The 21730-nt window shown below is 42.0% G+C and overlaps 1 protein-coding gene across 6 annotated transcripts in view; it reads right to left on the bottom strand.

Moving 5' to 3' along the window:
* Positions 1-6560: 6560 nt before the first annotated feature.
* SLC16A3 (solute carrier family 16 member 3) overlaps positions 6561-21730 on the bottom strand; it is a 51662-nt gene continuing 36492 nt past the window's right edge. For all 6 annotated transcript variants that reach the window (XM_077328011.1, XM_077328015.1, XM_077328016.1 and 3 more), the window contains 2 exons: positions 13374-14141; positions 6561-12543 (listed from right to left, as the gene is read on the bottom strand). In XM_077328011.1, coding sequence (XP_077184126.1) covers positions 12269-12543; positions 13374-14141 — 1043 coding nt within the window. In that variant the 3' untranslated portion in view covers positions 6561-12268. The remainder of the gene's footprint in view (positions 12544-13373; positions 14142-21730) is intronic.

The raw sequence follows: 21730 nt of genomic DNA on the forward strand, positions 1-21730 counted from the left end.
GGTGAAAGAAAACTCGGCAGAGCTCAAAAGTTCTTCCTCTGCCCTTGCTGTCTCCCGGCAGAACCATGTCCTCCCGGCAGACACCGCCCCAAAGGCTCAACCCACCAGCTCCATCAGGCTCCAAGCAACTTTGAGCGCCCCACGTTTCCAGATCGAAACCCTGTGTCTAGCCTCTACTCTGCCACAGCGGAGCCGGGCTACAGGGGGCCACCAGGAAAACACCCAGAGCTCTGCTAGGCCCCAGCAGCCTGCATCAGAGGGCTAGATTGTCCAAGCCACTCCAGGTGTCCCGGGACCTGGTAGGTGGCTGGAGAAATTAGCTCCCACCCACCCCCATTCTTCCAGGGTTGGGGGGTGAATATGCTTGGGGAGTCCAGTCATTCATAGGAAGGAGAAAGGGGGAGGAAGAAGTCTCATGGGACTGCCACAACCGCACGCCATTCTCCACTTGAGCAGCCCACTCCCTCCGAGCTCCTTGGCTCCTGCCGCACTCGTGCCGGTTCCCATCCCAGGCTGCTGTAACTCATGCCGACTCTGCTCCATGCAGGCCCAGGAGGGTGAGGGGGTGTTCCAGTCCTATAGCCCCCAATTACTTCAGGGGCAGAATGTCCCTGGGCACCACAGCACCTGGGGGGAAAACACTCTGAGGCAGGCAGGGCTCAAGCCCCAGCATCCGACCTTGCTGCCCTTCTTCCGGACTCATACTGCCCTTTGTCTTCCGCGGCCCACAACAGATTGGTCCAAAGAATTACCCAAGGATGAAAATCCTTAAGTTTCATTCAAGATAGCTAAATTCTGCACCCACATGATTCAAGTCCACCAGAACGATAAACACAACCACTATCAACACATCCTTTTAGTTAATTTCACTGAATTTTTATACTGCCTGAAAGTTTTATCTACATTCTGGTCTGTGACCATATAAATGAACTTGTATTTGTATTAAATAGCTGAGCAAACAGGATTTGTAAAGCTAACCTATTATAGAAGAAGGAGGGGAAAGAGAGCTATTGTATTAGTATCTAATACTAATCAGTTAGAGAGGAACCAATCAGACTGCAGGAAGACTATAACAATCCTATTGGCCCATTTGGCAAACTGATAGGAGCCAATCAAAAGTTAGATTTTTCAGTCCCACTTCAATGTATAAGTAGACCTGACAGTCAGAGGGAGACAGAAGAAAAGCTCTGAAGAATTTCAGAAAACAGGAACAGAATTAGAGTCAGAATCTAGATACCTGAAGCAGAGAATTCCCTGAGGAGGTGGAAGTCTCTTGAGAATTAAATACCTGTGGACAAATAGGCAACCTGACAGCAGCCACTCTCTAGGCAAATTCCATAAGAGGAGCTGCTCCATGGAAGTCCAGGAGAGAACAGATTCGCTCTCTCATCAGAACACTGGGAAGAAGGACTTAAAAATACTATAAGTTTGGATTGCCCCCTCTGCACCACAACCCCACGGGGGAGGCCAGCCAGAAAGCAGGGGACAAAGGTGACGCTCAGCGTGTGAAGCTCAACTCTCTACTGAGGAGGTGGCAACATCCAGCTGCCAGGAGCACCTGCCAAAGCAGCTCTGTCTGGGCCAATAGCTGATACTTAGAAAGGAGCCTGGGCAAGAGCGAAGTGAAGGTGAGCATCCATGCCCAAGCTGAATACACTGGGTGGGGAGGCAGAGAGGAGGCGGTGGGCTGCCTGGGCTCGCAGCTCTGCCAAGCTCTGGTAGAACTGTCTGTGCATGTGTGTGTGTCTGTCTGTGTGGAACTGTTAGGCCCCGGGAGTGGGCAAGCAAACCACCCTCTCATGCCCACCCATGCCTACAGCCCAAGGTGCCTCCTGGCTAGAAGGTGTTTCTCATTTAGTCACCAAATATTCAAAAGGTAGCCATGTCAGTCTGCAGTGGAACAGCTAGCTGCAGTGAGTCCAGTAGCACCTTAGAGATTCTGGAGCTTTGACTCTCGGAAGCTCATACTCTATCTTGTTGGTCTCTTACATGCTCAAGTCTTGCCAAACAAAGGATGCTGGTTTCCAGCCACTATTTGGTATCAAGACAAAAACAACTCAGACCAATTAATGTTGATCAAGTGTACTGGACTACATCTTGTGCAGTGCAATATGGATATGTGTCACCAGTACAGAGATCAAGCAGTTCTGGACATATTACTTAAAATTAAGCAAGAATATTTCATCAATATGTACAAAAACTAAAATGTAAAACCCTTTGGCAAATTGTTGGAAGTTTTTACTTATTTCTGCTTGGGGAAAAGTTGATGTTCCTCAATTTAGGTGAAGCAGAAGATGTTGCCATCTGCCCTTGTAATCTAATTCACACTTACTCAGTATTCAGTCTTCATACAGCAAAGACTGCCTGTTATGTTGTCCTAATAGTAGTCTACCATATGGTTAACTGCTCATAATAAAGAAAAACAAAACATCTAGATTTCACCTAGTTCTGTGGTGCGGTAATCCTAAGGATCTGAATTCTGTAGCAGTGTGTGTTTCTAGTCTGTTCATGCAGATACATGCATATTTAGAAACAGATGTTTTGAGCTCACTGTGTCTACTGGGTTGTAGCCAGTGTTGCTTTCTGCCTGTTGAAAGGCACTTCTACAGCCAAATGGATTTTTCACTAATCACATCCCATACTATTCCTGAGGTTTACCAACAGAGGAGTAGCATTTCAGGGAGTGGGCTGCAGCACGAATGGAAAATCAGAAGATAATGTACTTACAGAAGCTGATTTGTCTTTGGACTCGCAGTGTTTTGTACAAGCTCTTTCAGAGATAGTGGGATGAAACTGTGATGGTTACACTATAGTGACAGTGTCAACAGTGCAGTAGATGCATTTATCAACTTAACTCTGAATTTTTTAACTTTAGGACCTTGGTCAAGTCCAGTGGTTCTCAACCAGGGGTCGGGACTCCTTTGGGGGTCAAGCAACCCTTTCACAGGGGTCGCAGCAGGGCAAGAAGCTTCGCCGGGGGCACCATCCACACAACAACCTTGCAGGGTAGATCGAGATAGAGCGTTCATCTGTCTGGAGCAGCAGAAAAGAGCAAGATTGACATGGTGGGACAAGAGGCAGAACTGAACTGAGAAACCTCAGGGGGGAAAAACTAATTCATATACAATCATGAACAATGGATCTTCATTCCATTGTTTAGTTTTGGTTTAATTTCTGTGAAAGAACACTTGCATAATTTTATGGTTGGGGATCACCACAACATGAGGAACTGTATTAAAGGGTCGCAACATTAGGAAGGCTGAGAAGCACTGGTCTCGTCTGTAGTGGTTAAGAGCAGTGGCTTCTATTCTGGTGAACCCAGTTTCAATCCCTGTTCCTCCACATGCAGCCAGCTGGGTGACCTCAGGTTTGCCACAGCCGTGATAGTGCTGTTCCCACAGAGCAGTAGTATCGGGGCTCTCACAGCCCCACCTACCTCATTGACCATGGCCATTGACATCAGAGAATTTAAGAGAGTATAACTCTGCTTGGGAAGGCACTGTTAGGGTCTTCCATGAACATATCTGGGGTCTTGCTGTGAAGCAAGCAAATAGTGCTTGACATAGCAGCAGAATGGGAAAGAGCCAGAATGGGATAGAACAGAATAGGAAAGAGCCAAATATCTTAGGAGATTCATTGTGTTTTTCTGCTGATATTATTGTGGGGAAAATGCAGTTAGAATGGGTAACTGAAGGATAATCTCATACATCTCATGTTGTCTCCAAAGATCAAGAACAAAGCAATAATTTTATTTAGCTCCAAAGTTACAATAATGGAAACAAGGGTTTTTGAGTCACACAGGTTTTTCTTGAAGATAGATATTTGGGGAACTGAGAAGATAAATTGATGTATTTCTGGCATGATGTTGTCCTAACTCAGAAGGTTAATTTGTTTGCACATTTTATAATAAAGAGGTTTGCTGCTAAAAATTTAGTATCATTTTGCTTTAGGACAAATTGATAATTGTTATTTTGTTGCTGAATGCATGAACCACCTCCTCTGAAGAACACGATGGGCTGTGATGTGCCAGTGCTGCTTCAGGAATAGCTCACTCAAACTTGACACACACAGACTGTTTCTGCACTAGTGATATCGTTTGGATTTGTATTTTTATAGGGTTGATCTTTTCATCCATTCCACACTAAAATTTGCTTCTCCAGGCACAGTCCAGAATTGCCCCCTCACTTACCTCTCGCAGCAGTGGAATCCCCAGAAAACCGGATATTATCTTTTCTATTCCTTCTCTACATTCAGATATGATGGGAGTTCTAACAATGTCTCCTTTTTGCTAAAATGAGCCTCAAGGCCAGGACCAAAAAGGTAGCCTTTTTATTATCCTAGATGCACACTCATGCTTACACCCCCAACCAATCCTCAGAAAAAGGCAAAAAAGAGTGTGAAGCACTCACACCGCAGCAGAGCTTGTTCACCATCAAGTTGGTGCCATTCTAAATCACTTTGGAACCAATGATTGCATCACCAGAGCATCATAGTTTGACTGTTCAAGATCAAACTTCCCTGCCTCAACATCAAGGGTTGGTCTCCCCTGAGAACAAAACCTCAACACTGACCATTTTTAGGACAAGTTCAAATAGATGTCACAACTCTCCCCTGGGATTCAATGTAGAGTCTTGCCTTTATCCAAAGACTCCATTGCTATTGAGAAAGGTTTCAGGATCACCAGATATACTGGAGGACAAGTTTGAAATACCCCACACACATCCACACTACAGAGAAAGGGGCAGCCGGATCCCTCCACCACAAAGTCAGAGGCAATATCAGCAGAATCATGGAAGGGGCCATACAGGCTGCCTAGTCCTACCCCATGCTCAATGCAGGATCAGCCTAAAGCATTCAGGATAAGGATCTGTCCAGTCGCTACTTGAAGACTGCCAGTGAGGGGGAGCTCACCACGTCCTTAGGCAGTTGATTCCACGGCTGAACTACTCTGACTGGAAAAAAATGTTCCTGATATCTAGCTGATATCATTCTCCACATAATTTAAACCCATTACTGTAGCTCCTATCCTCTGCTGCCAACAGGAACCTTTCCCTGTCCTCCTCCAAGCAACAACCTTTCAAAGACTTAAACACAGCCATCATGTCTCCTTTCAACCTCTTCACCAGTATGAACATTCCCAAGTCCCTCAGTCTTTCCCCATATGGCTTGGTCCCCAGGCCCCGGATCATTCTCATCACCCTTCTGAATCCTCCCAATTTTTTTCCACATCCTTTTTGAAGTGAGGCCTCTAGAAGTGCAGATGAGATCTGACCAATGCAGTATACAGTGGGACTATGACATATATGACAGCCCAAGACTGCATTACCTCCTTTACCACTGCATCATACTGAGTGCTCATATTTAGTTTACAGTCCACAAGTACCCCAAGATCACATTCACACATCCTGCTACTCAGAAGTGTATCTCCCATCCAATATATATGCTTCTAATTTTTGTCACTCAGATGTAGAACTCCGCACTTATCCTTATTGAACTGCATCTTGTTCTCATTTGCTCACTTTTCCATATTGTTGAACTCTATGTCTTCTGGGGTGTTTGCTACTTCTTCCAACTTGGTGTCATCTGCAAATTAACTGAGGAGTCCCCCTACCCCCTCGTCCAGATCACTGATAAAAATTCTGAAAAGTACCAGACCCAGTACTGAATCCTGTGGCATTCTGCCTCTCACCTCTCTCCACTCTGATAAAATACCACTGACAATCACTCCTTGGGTGTGGTTTTCTAGCCAGTTCCCTATCCACCTAACCATCTGAAAACCCAATCTACAGTCCTCCAGTTTACCCATCAGCAGTATTGGTTTATCCATGTGGGCCCAGCAGTTCAAGTACATGCACAGAGAGCTTACACGTGTACATCTGGCATTCTTCTGCCATACTGGCTTCAACTGAGGCAAGAAGCCTCATTGCCTGGATCGTCAAGCTGCAGAGGAGCTGGAGAGGAGGAGGTGGCAGCAAATTGGTGGTGAGTCAGCTGGCCACTGCTTTGTAATTTGCTGGATCTTGTAAGTATAAACATGTGTGGTTGCCCTACCCAGGACTGGGTGGTTTACTCAGGGTCACAAGAATTGCACCTTTAATTCCTCAAGTTGGTTTCTGGTCCTTGTGTTTGTGGAACATGAGGAGAAATGCATCACCTTGACATTTGGGGCATGAAGAAAATTTGAATTACTGCACTACCTATTAATTTCTTGGTGTCCTTTATTTCTTTATCACCATAATCTATCCTTTGGTCATTCAAAAGCAAAATTGCACTCACTAATCCAGTGTATAGCTTCTAGAAATAAAAGTACAAAAGCTCATCTTCACCTACCACTTTCTGATCTAAAAGTGCTTCCTTCTAATTTGGACATATAGACTTCCTATTTAATACAGTCATGGATTTTATATTTGCTCAGAGGCACTCTTAATTTCTTTTTACTTCATATATTTCATGTTTTGAGTCCTGTCATGGAAAGCACAAATTAAACCCTGCCAAATCCCCAGAGTTCATGGTTGGAGCAGAAGAACTAGCTTTCCCTGACATCACTCCTGGTGTAACAATAGTGACAACAGAATAAATAACTTTATTCACTATGGTTGCAGCAGTCCACTAGAAAAAGCATAAATCCAGATTACATCTGCATCCACACATTATTACATTAAAGTGCATTTACATTAACACAAGGACAAAAGGAACTTCACTTGCCTCAAGTATGCACTCAACTGGCATATATTGACACACACGGCTGAAAGAGATACATTCTGCACATAACTATCTATGGCATACAAATGCTTGTTCTCCTGGAAACCTTTCGTCATCACCACCACCTGACTGTCATTGCACTACAGCATTAGCTGCACTTTGAGAATGAACCAAGGTGAACACTTGAATACGGCACAGGGTAACTGGTTGTAGGTGGTTCTTTTTGGCAAAGTAAGAAAATAATTTAATAGATTCTCTAGATAAAGGGGGGCGGTGTCTCTGAACTCAGAATTAACCAGTCCTACATCTGACACGCACACACACACACACACACTACGATGCCCTAGACAATGAGTTAGCTGCAATTGTATGTTGAAGGAAAATAAACAAAGTTCTTGGTCACTCCTTAAAAGTCTCCTACGTCATTTAAATATATTTGGTTCAGTTGCTTTTGATCATACCCCAAATTAATAAAAATATATATTTGTATCTAGTATATTTTTAAAAAGAGAATAAAAATAATTCAGAAATGTTGCTTTATGTGGGATGAAAGCACCCATTACTGGTAGCAACTTGTATGGTCCAGATCTAGCAATCTGTCATAGGAACATCAGTGACTACACGGAGTTCCCCGATTGAAATGTTCTCCCTATTCACTTCAGTGAGGCATGCTGCTCCATGCAGAATTTCTTTTTTACATGAAGATTTAATACATCCTCTAAAATTAATAGGGACTTTAGCCCATACAAGAGCATTACTGCCCCCATCACCACTTCTACTGGCTATTATTGAATTTATATTGTACCTGTTCATTTTCTCAAAACTGCCCTGAGCCGCAGTGGGAGGGTGATATATAAATATAATAAAATAAATACAAATAAATTAATGTGCATAAATGGGCACAGACATATCTCTGGATTAAGAAGTGTGTGTGTAAACTGCTGCAGTCCTTTTGTGTACCTATTGTATCACATGCATTCTGCACTCATACATACTATATATAGTAGTCCTTTTATAAAATCTGTAAGGGACTGAGGAATAATGAAATATAGAATAATCAATTGTCATTTGGTAGTAGGTAAGTAATCATATAAAAATAAAAATCTTTTGAACTAGTGTACTAAGAGGTAGGGATTCTGTCCGCAATTATGAAATAGGAAAAATACTGTTTCCTGTTTGCATAGATTTTTGTTAACTATAATTCTCTACATAGAATGTTGACCCAGGAAAAGTGGTGCAAAGTTGAAAAAGAGAGACAATGTCATGAGTTTTTTCTACTGGATGAAAACATGTAAGTATTTTCCTGTAAAACCTTTGAAGCTGAAATGCAGGTACTGCATGCATTCCCAGAAACTGTCCCAATAAAAGATACCTACCATCACAACTTTAGTTATTTTTGGCATCCTTTGCTCCACAAGCTATTTAAATTGGTACGTTTCCTATAGCACAACAGAAGCCTTGAATGAAGAAGATAAAAGGAATAATAATTTTCTTATATTTCCAGTTGTTCCAAATATAACACAGGGTACAGTAAGCCCCTTGTGCCAACAGAAGGGACTTCTGCTCATGCAAGCATGGTCTCCAGTGCCCCAAATTGCTTCCTTCCCTGCAGACCTGCCCCCCCCCCACACACACACACACTTCTTCCAGCATTTCAGAAGGTCCCGAGATGCTCAGGAGATATTTTGCAGAAAACCCTTGGGACGGTAGAAGGCAGGAGGAAGAAACGCCTATTCTGTTAGCAGAGTCCACTTAGTAATTTTAGAAGGTATATAAATACCTTGTCTATTGATCCAGAACTCCATTTCCTACCTCCCTTCTCTCTTCAAATGTTCCTCTTTCACTTGTTTTCCAAATTTATAGGTGGTGATGCAGAAGGCTGCGTAAGCAGAGGTTTGGTTTTTTAAAGATATCTTTGCTTCCTCTGCTACCTTTTAGAAATAAAATCATAATATTGCTCTCCGAGTCTGAGAAGATAATTTCTAGTAATATGTTTGAGTATAACATTTGCTGAAATTGTGGTATGTAACTTTTTTCTTTCCACATCATTCAGAAGCAGATGTATTGCTCTGATATGCTGTGTGATTAGTCATGGGAGTCAGTATAATGCAGCACTGGTCTAATAGCTTTAAAACCAAGGCAACAGGCATAGGCTGTTAGGAAAAATAGCTTCAGCTGAAAGAGGACAGAGATTGACACCTGATTTCAGATAAACAACTGAGGAGTGTATTTTTAGGAAATACCAAATTAGAAAATATTGAAAAGTCAGGCACTTGCCTTTATAGACATTTTCATTCAGTTGTGGATTTTGTTCTCTCTAAATCACTGATTATCAATATCAACCACTATGTTAAGGAATGTGCTAATGTTACTCTGTCTTTGTTGAGGACCCAGGTGAGAGTCACTTGCTTTGACTCTTTTAGAATCCTTAGCTGACCTTTTTTCTAAAAAGCCACGACAAACCCTCTCTTGCAAAACTGGTATTTAAATCTCTCTCCTCCACTTCCGGCGAGATCAGGCCTACAGATTTTAATGGGGGCTGTATTCTTCTCTGCTTCATTGTCATGAAATCTTGGGATTCCCCCTATAGACAGTCATTTGCAATTTCTGCAGCCTACCATACTGGAATCAGCACACCAAATAATCAGTCAGGCACCTCATTTTGCAGCTCAGTTTCACAATTTTCATAGTGTAATACAGGGTACCTTAGCCCTACACATTAAGAATCAACCTCCAGAAAAATGTTACATGCTTGGCCTAACTTCAGCGATAAATTTGTACGCCTGGCTTTGGCTATACACCCTGTAAAACACTTTATTATCAAAATAAATGATAAGTATACTCATTGTTCAGTTTAACATTCATTGGAATGGTTTGAGTAAGGTTTATGACAAACCTTGCAATTTTTCATGTACTATTTTTCAATAATAATATTTGTTTGGGGGTTTAATTAATACATACACTTAGAATTTCTCAGTCTCTGTGCCAATAACCTGACGAAACTTTAAAAATCTGAACAACTGAAATATGCTAAAAAATCAGAGCAAGTTCACTCTACAGTCTCCTTACACTGAAAGTGCATCCATAGAGAATGAAACCTATATGTAGATTATCAAATTTAACAGTCTCAGAAGCAAATATATTCCATGTGAAAAATCTGGGAACTAGCTTAGGCATTGTTTTCCCAATATGTGTCATGTTTATATGGTCACTGCACATAACTATCTAAAGAGGTTGCAAATGTCTATAGGGGGAGCCCCAATATTTCCTGCATGGAAGTACTTTTCACGTATGAGAGCCATAATATTCTGACAATGAAACAGAGAGGAATGTCTAACGTCACCCACTGTTAAAATCTATAGGCATGATCAGCCTGAATCTTGCTTGTTTTCATGGAGGAGAAAGATTTTAAAACCAATTTAGTTAATTTTTGTAAATTCTCTGTAAAAGGTGAAGGATTTTTACCTAACTCCACTTAAGCTGTCAGTTTTTCTCCCCATTTTGTGCCTTAGTAATATATAACTACAATTTTAGGAAGAAAGCTACTGTCTTTGACAACTGCTCTTGGAACAAGAACATTTAATTTGGGTGGGTAGAAAGAGTGGGTTAAGATGAAAGTGCACAATTACCATGGAGTAGTTGAATGGTGGGCTGGGGCTGACAATACATCTGCATACACATACATGCACGTTCTGCTTGTGCACTTCGACCTCGTAGGAATGTGACATTTTTGCCAGCTTGGAGTATAGGGAGGATGACACAATGGCACAATTCCTTTGTCTTCCTTTTCTAACACACTTCAAGGAGAACTGGAACACGCCATTATCCTTTCACCGCTCTGCACAAAGCCTGGCAACTCTTACATATGCTTAGTGCAACAATAAAAGATGCCATTGTGCTTTTGCCCTTATGCCATCCTTTCCTGCTTGCTGAGCCTTTGGGGCATTGGTACAGCACAGCAAACAGGCAGCAGGCCTGATACTATCTTTGGGATGCAACTTGGCTATCCTTCATCTAAACCATAGCAGAGTACCTATATCTGGCACATAGAACAGAGTCTTCTACAAACACAAAGGTCACTGTGAATATAAGCTCCATACATTTCTTGATGGGAGGCTTATTCAAGCAGGACTCAGCTGTGACACATCAATCTCTGAAAGTGTCTGATTGTATAAATAAGCCCTTAAAATTACCAATCTTCTTTTTCAAGCCTTTGAAGAAGCAGAAACGCTCATCCATTTACAATCTGGGCTCTAGAAAAAGGTGATTAAGATTCATACAAGGACAATTAATTTGTGTTATATGAAGATACGAATCCTAGGACTTTCATATTCAAAATGTCCAAGTGAATCCTTGGCATTCCTGCCATTCAGTGCATCGTTGCAGGGTCAGCTCCCAAATGTTGTCTTGTGTTCTGCTTCACCAGCTAATTCAAGCTGGGGAGGGGGAGGGGGCAGCAACAGAGGTTTCTTTCAAAAGGGTGTTGGGTGATAGAAGGCAAACTGTCTTCTTAACTCCTGTAATGCTTTCTTTAACCCATCCTCATGATATTTAAATAATGGGAGAGCATTATTTTACAATATTTTATTTTATAAAATGAACTCACTAGTACCTTTTTATAATAGCTTTTGACATCTCTCTACACAAGGCATCTGTGGTTCTCCTTCTCCAGTTAAATTTCATTCTAGAAATTAGTGTCCCTTAAGGTGGGGGAGTGTCTTCGAATCAATCTATTCAAAGTAATTATCTGTACAAAACCTTGTCGAAAATAGGCTATGCTCAGAGGAGGCTGAATTTAAAACCAAGGGTCAACAGGTAATTGATAGGGACAGCGTGCTCTGTGGGCCTTTTAGAATTATACACAAATTCCATTTTGTTTTTCACACTATTTGGGAACAGCAACTATGAGGTTTCCCAGGAAGAATCTCAGTGCCTTTCTTGGTGCATATATCATATTTCCAGTAAAAACAACAAGAAAAACTCATAAAAATACATTGACAAACCAAAAGTCATTGAAAATTGTACATGTTATCAAAATTAGATTAGGGCTGAGCCAAAAGATCAAAAAATATTTTGAAAAGTATACTTTTAGAAACCTACTGGAGACTACCAAGTCCCTGAGATTTTCTTCCTGCTAAGCCATTCTTCCTAAAGCAGACATAGACATGAAAGATACATTAAGGTGCTCCACACGTTTAAAAACAGATAGCTATTTCATCTGTGTTACAGGAACGTATAATTCCTCTCTAATTAAAATGCATTTTCATCCAAGTGAGAGTTTTACTGGTGATGTATAATCAGGGCATTTATGTGTGTTTAGAAGGCCATTTGTTTCGCTTACTGAAGTAGTTATGCCAAAGCAGCTTAACTCGAAGATCAATTCTGTTTTAAGTGGAGGGAAAGGATTTTCTATTTTTTAAAAGTCAGCTTTCAAAGAGTGAAGTCATGTTGGCCTCCACTTTGGCAAACAGATGGCCCAGCCCTAAGCTAGTTCTATTTCTAAAATAAACAAGAGTGGTAAAGTTACTTGAATTTCCTAAACATATGCCATTCATCCTTCTCACATTCACACACACGTTTCTGGATTAGTGACAACTTCCCCATTTTTTTCAGGTTCCTTTTTCAGAAACTGTTCCACCTCAATAGAATCCACTTTGGAGTCTTCAGGCTGTTTGTTTAACTCCTCTCTTTCTGCTACATCTTCTTTTGCTTGTGAATGCTCTGGTTTTTTCTTAATGCAACAAGCATTTCCTATAGCCAGTATGAAAGATGAGGTAACGACTTCAACACCAGCAATAATAAAAACATACATATATTTGTGGGTTGCATCCAAGATTTTACCTAGAAAAGAATATTCACAAGTAATTAAAAAAGTGCTAACATTTTAACGAAGAAAATTACTACACATTAAACCAAATACTTTTTCTAATTGCATATTATATCTTCAAGAGACACTATCATTCGAAAGGGAAATTAAAAACAAATACCTTAAGGCACCAAAGGTCAAGTGAATAACTTCCCACAGAAGCCTGGCCTAGACTACATGCCTTTAAAAGAATTTAAGGCTAAAAATGGTGACAGGACCAGTATGTTCCATTGTGCATTTTTGCATTTTTAAATTTCTTTTGAAATGTACTTTAGCAGAAAGCAGAACTTAACCTTCCAGAAAGTTTGACAAATCTATATCAACTGGAAATTTTGATTATCTGTGAGCATTCTGTTGCAAAGAATTCTGCTGCAAATAAAATGAGAGTACTACTTCTTGGGTGATTGACTTGGCCTAACCTACTTCAACCTACTTTTGGGAGAGTGAAATGATGGGGGAAAGAACTCTGTATGTTACCCAGGGCTCCTTAGAGAAACAGCCTTAAATCTGACCACTCGTTCACTGGATATTGTATCATGTGCGCAAAGTAAGTATTCCCACTGACTTTACAGATTCTTCCAATTTATGCACTGGAATCAGCCATTTTCCAGTTCACCAGAGCTATAACTAGAAAAAGTGGAATGGAGGATAGGAACACCACATGAGTGGGAGGTATCAAAAAGAAAACTGACATCCAGCACTTAGCACTATACGTCTATAGTGACAGTCACCACTTATTCTTCTATTCCACAAAAATCCTACAAAACTTAAAGAGCAATGAATTAATTAACTGAAATGAAATTACCTGCTGAAGGGGGTCCAATTAGAACAGCCATTGCCTCAACCAGAAGAACCAAGCCAATGGCACTGGAAAACTTCTGTGTTCCAACAATAGCCATGAGTACTTCAAACTGAAGAGCGCCAACCATTCCATAAGAAATGCCAAAGAAAATGCAGAAGACCACTAGGCCACCATAATTGTGGGACATTGATCCCATGAGATCAGTGAAGCCATTAAACAACATAGCGAAACTAAAGAAGTAGACGCAGCGGGGCCTAACCCACTCCAAGCCAGCCAGTATTCCACAAATTGGTCTAGCGAAGATATCAATGAATCCTAGGATGGTCAGAAGAAAAGCTGCTTTGGTGTCTGGATATTTCAGATCCTTAGCATAGCTCACCACAAAAACGGGGGGCACGAACAAGCCCAGTACCATAGTTGATGCAGCTGCTGTGTAGATTAGGAAGCCTCGGTCTTTAAAAACACCAAAATCCAGTAGTTTTTTCTTGATTTTTTTCTCAGAGACTGCTGTGGAATGTTTAGTATCCTTAGGAGGTTCCAATGGTCTCATCAGAGCTCCACAAACACAGCAGTTCAAAAGTATCCCACCCAAGATAAGAAATCCTCCTCGCCATCCATATTCATGTTGCAGTACCTGCCCCAATGGTGAAAGAGCACAAAGAAAAACAGGGCTTCCAGCTGCAGCCAGCCCATTGGCCAAAGGGCGGCGCTTGTCAAAATAGCGATTTAGCATAATGAGTGAAGGCTGAAAGTTGAGTGCGAGACCCAAACCTGGAAGAGAACAAATGCCATTTTAAACAAACAAAATTCAGCCTTGATAACAGGGTAAAAAAGGTTCCACAAAGTATGGGCTGCAAGTAAACTCCCCAAGATACCATAATTTTCAGGATGTGGTTCTTCATAGGGCCTTGTTCTTTTCACTAATACAATTATATTGCCATCCCATTATGGGGTACACCCTATTCTTGAAACCTATGCAAAAGAAGATTTGGAATCAGATCCTATTATGTAGTAGTAAAAGTATTCAATATAGTTTCATTTGTGCACAATATTGTGTAACAGCTACTGTGCTGATTTCCCATTTCTGATTAGTTAAATTATTTAAAATATTTATATCCTACTTTTCTTCCAATCAATAATATTCAACTTGGCTTACATCTGGGGGGAAGTAACATCATTGAGGAAGTTGGCTGGCTAAATCCACAGCTCCCTTAAATCACAGCAATTTTTGACTTCTAAAGAGGTAATAGATAATAAGCAGCAACATTAATATCAGGAGATATGGTATCTAAAATGTCAGCAACTAGAGGAAAAATCTGAATAACTATTTTGAATCTGTTGAGAATATCATGACTCATCTAAGAGGAGAAAGGGAAAACCAAGATGGCTACCTGGCACACACTTTCCATTACTAAAAATATTAAATCATGGATTCAGTAACAACTCAAAGGCAATCTTTCCAATAACCAACTCTTTACTCAACACCAAAACACTGGACACAGAAGAACATACTCAAATTTATATACATTTTGAGGCTCCCACCAAGATCCATGATTGGTCCTTAACGGAGACCTTTGAAAAGTTCATAATAATGTCCAATAGCAGGCGAGATCCTGCTTCCCCGTGAATCATAGGTAAGAGACCTTGATCCCCATTCCAGGCTCCAAATCAAATTGGAGGTCGTGCTTAGAGGTAAGCATAACCTCTAATGCAGGTCGTGCTTAGAGGTAAGCATTAGTGCTTGCTGGATTGCTTTGACCTTCACAGCCTTGAGCTGCATGCCGTCAGTGTAGATAGTGAATCCCCAAGGTGAATCTTTTCTTTTTCACCTTGACTCTGTTGACTTGGAAATGGCGCAGCACCTTGCACAGCTCAGTGGCAAGTTCTGCTTCTAAGCTTCCTGATATTAAGACATCATCAAAATTACGCCCAGGAGTCTTCCATGCGCCCAAGAGTACTTTATGTAGATGATGCAGTATTAGTTTCTTGAACTCCTCTTGGGCTAAGGAGACCTCTAGATGTATTCTTTGAAGAAGAGGAACTGATAATTAACTACCAGAAGAACAAAGTAATAGCCTTTGGCACCTTCCATTAATCTAGAAAATGGTACATAAAAATCATATAACGGAGCAGGTTAAAAGCTTTAAATATGTAGGTATAGTTTTGCAGGTCAATGGCACAAAATTAGCCCATAGTAATCATTATGCAGATCTCAGAACCAGATCTGCATATAAGATTCTTAAGTTCCTTTAAAACAGGGGTGGTCATTGTGTCCCAGTGGCACTTATGTTTTCCAGGCCAACTTCTTTATGCTGTGTTCCAGATTTGTGTCTTCCTGGCTGGAGACAGGAATTATGAAAGTTGAGGCAAAAGTTTCATTTTCTTCTATCTCTGGCTTAAGTTGATCTTTAACCCTCATGGCCTTTTACCCCTAATTTTAGAGGAAAGTTTTCAATCTAGCTCAGCCTTTCTCAACTTTTTTACCAATGAGAAACCCCTGAAATGTTCTTCAGGCTTCAAGAAACCACAGAAGTGGTGTGATCATGAGAATCATAGCTGTGTACATGCCTACCTGGGACCCCACGCCCTCCAGGCCCATTACTGGCTATTTTGGAAGAGGGGCTTGACATGACCATATACAGTCATATCATCTGATAAGTGTTTAACAAATTTAAAAAATATATTACAATTAATTAACTCCCACCCATTCAGAAAACCCTTCCAGGGCAACCAAGAAACCCCAAGGTTTCACAAAACTCTCATTGAGAAATCTTGATCTAGTTGGTCACTTGCTGAGGAGGACTGTTAACTATGTTTTAATTAGCTTTTTACGAGATTTGATTGTATCCACGGATTTTTATAAACCGCCGTGAGACATTTGAGAGCAGCTGAATATGAATATGAATAAACATAGGATCAAATATCTTGGATTCTCTCCTTGTGTTTTACTTTCTTTAGGCTTGAATTCAGAAAAAAAAAGCTTAAACAAAAACTCCAAGCCAAGCTGACCTGCCAATTTTCCAACCTTTAGGTCATCCTACCTCATGTCTCTTCACTCTTCTAGCCATAGAAGAGCTTTCACTATTGCAAGATATATGGCATCCCCTCTGCAGTACTAGCTGGAAGTATAAACTTTCGTATAAACCGTTTCGTGAAAGACTATGTCCTTTTAACTCTGGACAAATTAAGGGTCCGTGCCAAGTTTATCCTTCCTTTGGTAATACGAATGCTGGGGCCAACAGCTGCAAATAGCACAACCATAATTATCAAATTGCTGTCAGAAAAATCCCCAGGAATTACTAAATCAGTAGGCAGTTTCCATCTTATTATTCTTATCTACCTTAAGATCCCCCCTTCAAGGATCGCTGCCTTGTTGTGGCAAGGGGGCTTGCGTAGTTCAGTGAAGCTATGAGCTATGCCGTGCAGGGCCACCCAAGACGGACAGGTCATAGCTGAGAGCTCTGACAAAAGGTGATCCACTGGAGAAGGAAATGGCAAACCACTCCAGTATCTTTGCCATGAAAACTCTATGGACAGTTCCAATAGGCATAACGATATGACGCTGGAAGATGAGCCCCTCAGGTCGGAAGGTGTCCAATATGCTACTGGGGATGAGCAGACGGCTAGTACAAGTAGCGCCAGAATGAATGAAGCGACTGGGCCAAAGCCGAAAGGACGCTCAGTTGTGGAAGTAACTGGTGGTGAAAAGACAGTCCGATGCTGTAAAGATTTTTATTCCATAGGAACCTGGAACGTCAGATCCATGAATCAAGGCAAGCTGGACGTGGTCAAACAAGAAATGACAAGACTGAACATCGACATTTTAGGAATCAGTGAACTAAAATGGACAGGAATGGGTGAATTTAATTCAGATGACCATCAGGTATACTACTGTGGACAAGAATCTCGCAGAAGAAATGGAGTAGCCTTCATAAACAATAAGAGAGTAGGAAAAGCAGTCTTGGGATACAATCCCCAAAATGACAGAATGATCTCAGTTCGAATCCAAGGCAAACCATTCAACATCACAGTGATCCAGGTCTATGCCCCAACCACTGCTGCGGAAGAGGATGAAGTTGATCAGTTCTATGAAGCCCTACACCACCTTCTAGAAGCAACGCCAAAAAATGATGTGCTTATCATCATGGGGGACTGGAATGCTAAAGTAGGAAGCCAAAAGATAACCGGGATAACAGGCAAGTTTGGCCTTGGAGTACAAAATGAAGCAGGGCACAGGCTGGTAGAATTTTGTCAAGAGAATACAATGGTCATAGCAAACACTCTTTTCCAGCAACCCAAGAGACGACTCTACACATGGACATCACCAGACGGTCAACACAGAAATCAGATTGACTATGTGCTCTGCAGCCAAAGATGGAAAAGTTCTATCCAGTCAATAAAAACAAGACCAGGAGCTGATTGTGGTTCAGATCATGAGCTTCTTGTTGCAAAATTTAGGCTTAAATTGAAGAAAGTAGGGAAAAGCACTAGGCCACTCAGGTATGAACTAAATCATATCCCTGACGAATACACAGTGGAGGTGACAAATAGATTTAAGGAATTAGATCTGATAGATAGAGTGCCTGAAGAACTATGGACGGAGGTTCGCAATATTGTACAAGAGGTAGCAACTAAAACCATCCCAAAGAAAAAGAAATGCAAGAAATCAAAATGGCTGTCTGAGGAAGCTTTACAAATAGCTAAGGAGAGAAGGGAAGTGAAAGGCAAGGGAGAAAGAGAAAGATACACCCAATTGAATGCAGAATTCCAGAGAAAAGCTAGAAGAGATAAGAATGCCTTCTTAAATGAACAGTGCAAACAAATAGAAGAAAATAATAGAATGGGGAGGACCAGAGATCTTTTCAAGAAAATTGGAGATATGAAGAGAACGTTTCATGCAAAGTTGGGTATGATAAGGGACCAAAATGGTAGGGACCTCACAGAAGCAGAAGAGATTAAACAAAGGTGGCAAAATTATACAGAACAACTATACAAGAGCGAGCTTAACATCACTGATAACCACAATGGGGTAGTTACTGACCTGGAGCCAGACATCCTGGAATGTGAAGTCAAATGTGCCTTAGGAAGTCTGAGCAACAATAAAGCTAGTGGTGGTGACAGCATTCCAGTTGAACTATTCAAAATCTTAAAGGACTATGCAGTAAAAGTGCTACACTCAATATGCCAGCAAATTTGGAAAACTCAACAATGGCCACATGATTGGAAAAGGTCAGTTTACATTCCAATCCCAAAGAAGGGCAATGCCAAAGAATGTTCAAACTACCGCACCATTGCACTAATTTCTCATGCTAGCAAAGTTATGCTCAAAATCCTACAAGCTAGGCTCCAGCAATATGTGGACCGAGAACTTCCAGAAGTACAGGCAGGATTTCGAAGAGGCAGAGGAACTAGAGATCAAATTGCCAACATACGGTGGATCATGGAGAAAGCTAGGGAGTACCAGAAGAACGTATACTTCTGCTTCATTGACTATGCTAAAGCCTTTGATTGTGTGGAGCACAACAAATTGTGGCAAGTTCTTAAAGAGATGGGAATACCAGAGCATCTTATTTGTCTCTTGAGAAATTTATATGCAGGTCAAGAAGCAACAGTGAGAACTGAACATGGAACCACTGACTGGTTCAAAATTGAGAAAGGAGTTCGGCAAGGCTGTATACTGTCGCCTTGCCTATTTAACTTGTATGCGGAGCACATCATGAGAAATGCGGGATTAGAGGAGTCACAAATTGGGATCAAGATTGCAGGGAGAAATATCAACAACCTCAGATATGCAGATGATACCACTCTAATGGCAGAAAGTGAAGAGGAACTAAAGAGCCTGTTTATGCGGGTGAAGGAGGAGAGTGCAAAAGTTGGCTTGAAACTCAACATCAAGAAAACAAAGATCATGGCATCCGGCCCTCTCAATTCCTGGCAAATAGATGGGGAAGAAATGGAGATAGTGACAGATTTTATTTTCCTGGGCTCCAAGATCACTGCAGATGGGGACTGCAGCAAAGAAATTAAAAGACGCTTGCTCCTGGGGAGGAAAGCTATGGCAAATCTAGACAGCATCCTAAAAAGCAGAGACATCACCTTGCCAACAAAAGTGCGTTTAGTCAAGGCTATGGTATTCCCAGTTGCAATGTATGGCTGCGAAAGTTGGACCATAAGGAAGGCCGAGCGTCAAAGAATTGAGGCTTTTGAACTCTGGTGCTGGAGAAGACTCTTGCGAGTCCCTTGGACTGCAAGGTGAACAAACCGGTCAGTCCTAGAGGAGATCAGCCCTGACTGCTCTTTAGAAGGCCAGATCCTGAAGATGAAACTCAAATACTTTGGCCACCTCATGAGAAGGAAGGACTCCCTGGAGAAGAGCCTAATGCTGGGAGCGATTGAGAGCAAAAGAAGAAGGGGACGACAGAGAATGAGGTGGCTGGATGGAGTCACTGAAGCAGTAGGTGCAAGCTTAAATGGACTCCGGGGAATGGTAGAGGACAGGAAGGCCTGGAGGATCATTGTCCATGGGGTCACGATGGGTCGGACACGACTTCGCACATAACAACAACAACACCCTTAAGATCTATTAAATCTGGCAAGAACAATTTGTATTTATTTTCCAGATAAATTTAGATTTCAGTTTCTTTCATTTCTCTTACTAAACAATTAATCAATTTTAAACAATTTATTTTTTCTTTGTATTTTGTGGCAAGCTGCATTATGTGGTACTAGCAAGAAAGCCCATTGCAACCAGGAATGCAATAGGCGCTAGGACCCAGGGGACACCAGGAGGTGCTTTTTTTTTCTGCTGCGTGGAGCTGTGAAAGGCTCCTACAGGGTTTTTTTTTTCTGCTGCTTGGAGCTGGGAAAGGCTCCTACAGGGTTTTGTTTTCTGCTGCTTGGATCTGCGAAAGGCTCCTACAGGGTTTTTTTTTCTGCTGCTTGGAGCTGTGAAAGGCTCCTGCAGGGTTTTTTTTTTCTGCTAGCTCTCGTGGGCGTGCCGGCTTGGAGCTCCTACAGGGGGTTTTTTTCCTGCTGCTTGGAGCTGGGAAAGGCTCCTTCAGGGTTTTGTTTTCTGCTGCTTGGATCTGCGAAAGGCTCCTACAGGGTTTTTTTTTCTGCTGCTTGGAGCTGTGAAAGGCTCCTGCAGGGTTTTTTTTTTCTGCTAGCTCTCGTGGGCGTGCCGGCTTGGAGCTCCTACAGGGGGTTTTTTTCCTGCTGCTTGGAGCTGGGAAAGGCTCCTTCAGGGTTTTGTTTTCTGCTGCTTGGATCTGCGAAAGGCTCCTACAGGGTTTTTTTTTCTGCTGCTTGGAGCTGTGAAAGGCTCCTGCAGGGTTTTTTTTTTCTGCTAGCTCTCGTGGGCGTGCCGGCTTGGAGCTCCTACAGGGGTTTTTTTTCCTGCTGCTTGGAGCTGGGAAAGGCTCCTTCAGGGTTTTTTTTTCTGCTGCTTGGATCTGCGAAAGGCTCCTACAGGGTTTTTTTTTTTCTGCTGCCTCTCGTGGGCGCGGCGGCTTGGAGCTCCTACAGGGGTTTTTTTTTTCTGCTGCTTGGATCTGCGAAAGGCTCCTACAGGGTTTTTTTTTTCTGCTGCCTCTCGTCGGCGCGGCGGCTTGGAGCTCCTACAGGGTTTTTTTTTTCTGCTGCCTCTCGTCGCGCTAGCGGCGAAAGGCTCCTCCGGGGGTGTTTCTTTTTTTTCTGCAGCTTCTCGGCGGCTGGAGTCTTGTGTTGTGTTTGCGGCGGGGGCTTCCTTGGGGCCGGCCTGACGCGGTGAGAGACGCTTCGCGCCTCTCACCACGTCAGGCCGGGAGCAACTGCGAGCCGCGCTGAGCGCGGCTCGCAGTTGCTGGGGCTGGGAATCGGAGGGACCAATCGGCAGGCGCTTCGCGCCTGCCAATTGGTCCCTCCGATTGTCTGTCGTGAGGAAGGGTCCAATTCGGACCCTTCCTCATCACGGACAGAGCCCTCCTCAAGGCCCCTTAACCATTTATTTAGTCCGTGGCGCCCGCGGCGCCACGGGCGGTGTACAGATTTGTTGTATCCTACTCCTCCTGTATTACTTTCATGTAAACAGGTATATTTTGTATTTTATTTTAATTGCTCTGGTGTAATCCCATAATAAACTTACTACCACTACTATTACTACTAAACTCTAAAATTCTGAAGTAGATACATGTTTTCACACGTGGTGGAAATATACTAAAATGCATTGAATATTACTGAATATGAGCCAAGTTTTGACCGACTGTTATGATATATATAAATGAAGAACGTGTGATATACTCTTACAGAAATACAATCCAGAATTGACTAATGGTTGTTCATTTTGTGCTTACACAACAAGAGAAGAAACTAGAACCCCCACC

The sequence above is a fragment of the Paroedura picta genome, chromosome 3 (genome assembly GCF_049243985.1).
Source record: "Paroedura picta isolate Pp20150507F chromosome 3, Ppicta_v3.0, whole genome shotgun sequence".
NCBI classification, from domain to species: domain Eukaryota; kingdom Metazoa; phylum Chordata; class Lepidosauria; order Squamata; family Gekkonidae; genus Paroedura; species Paroedura picta.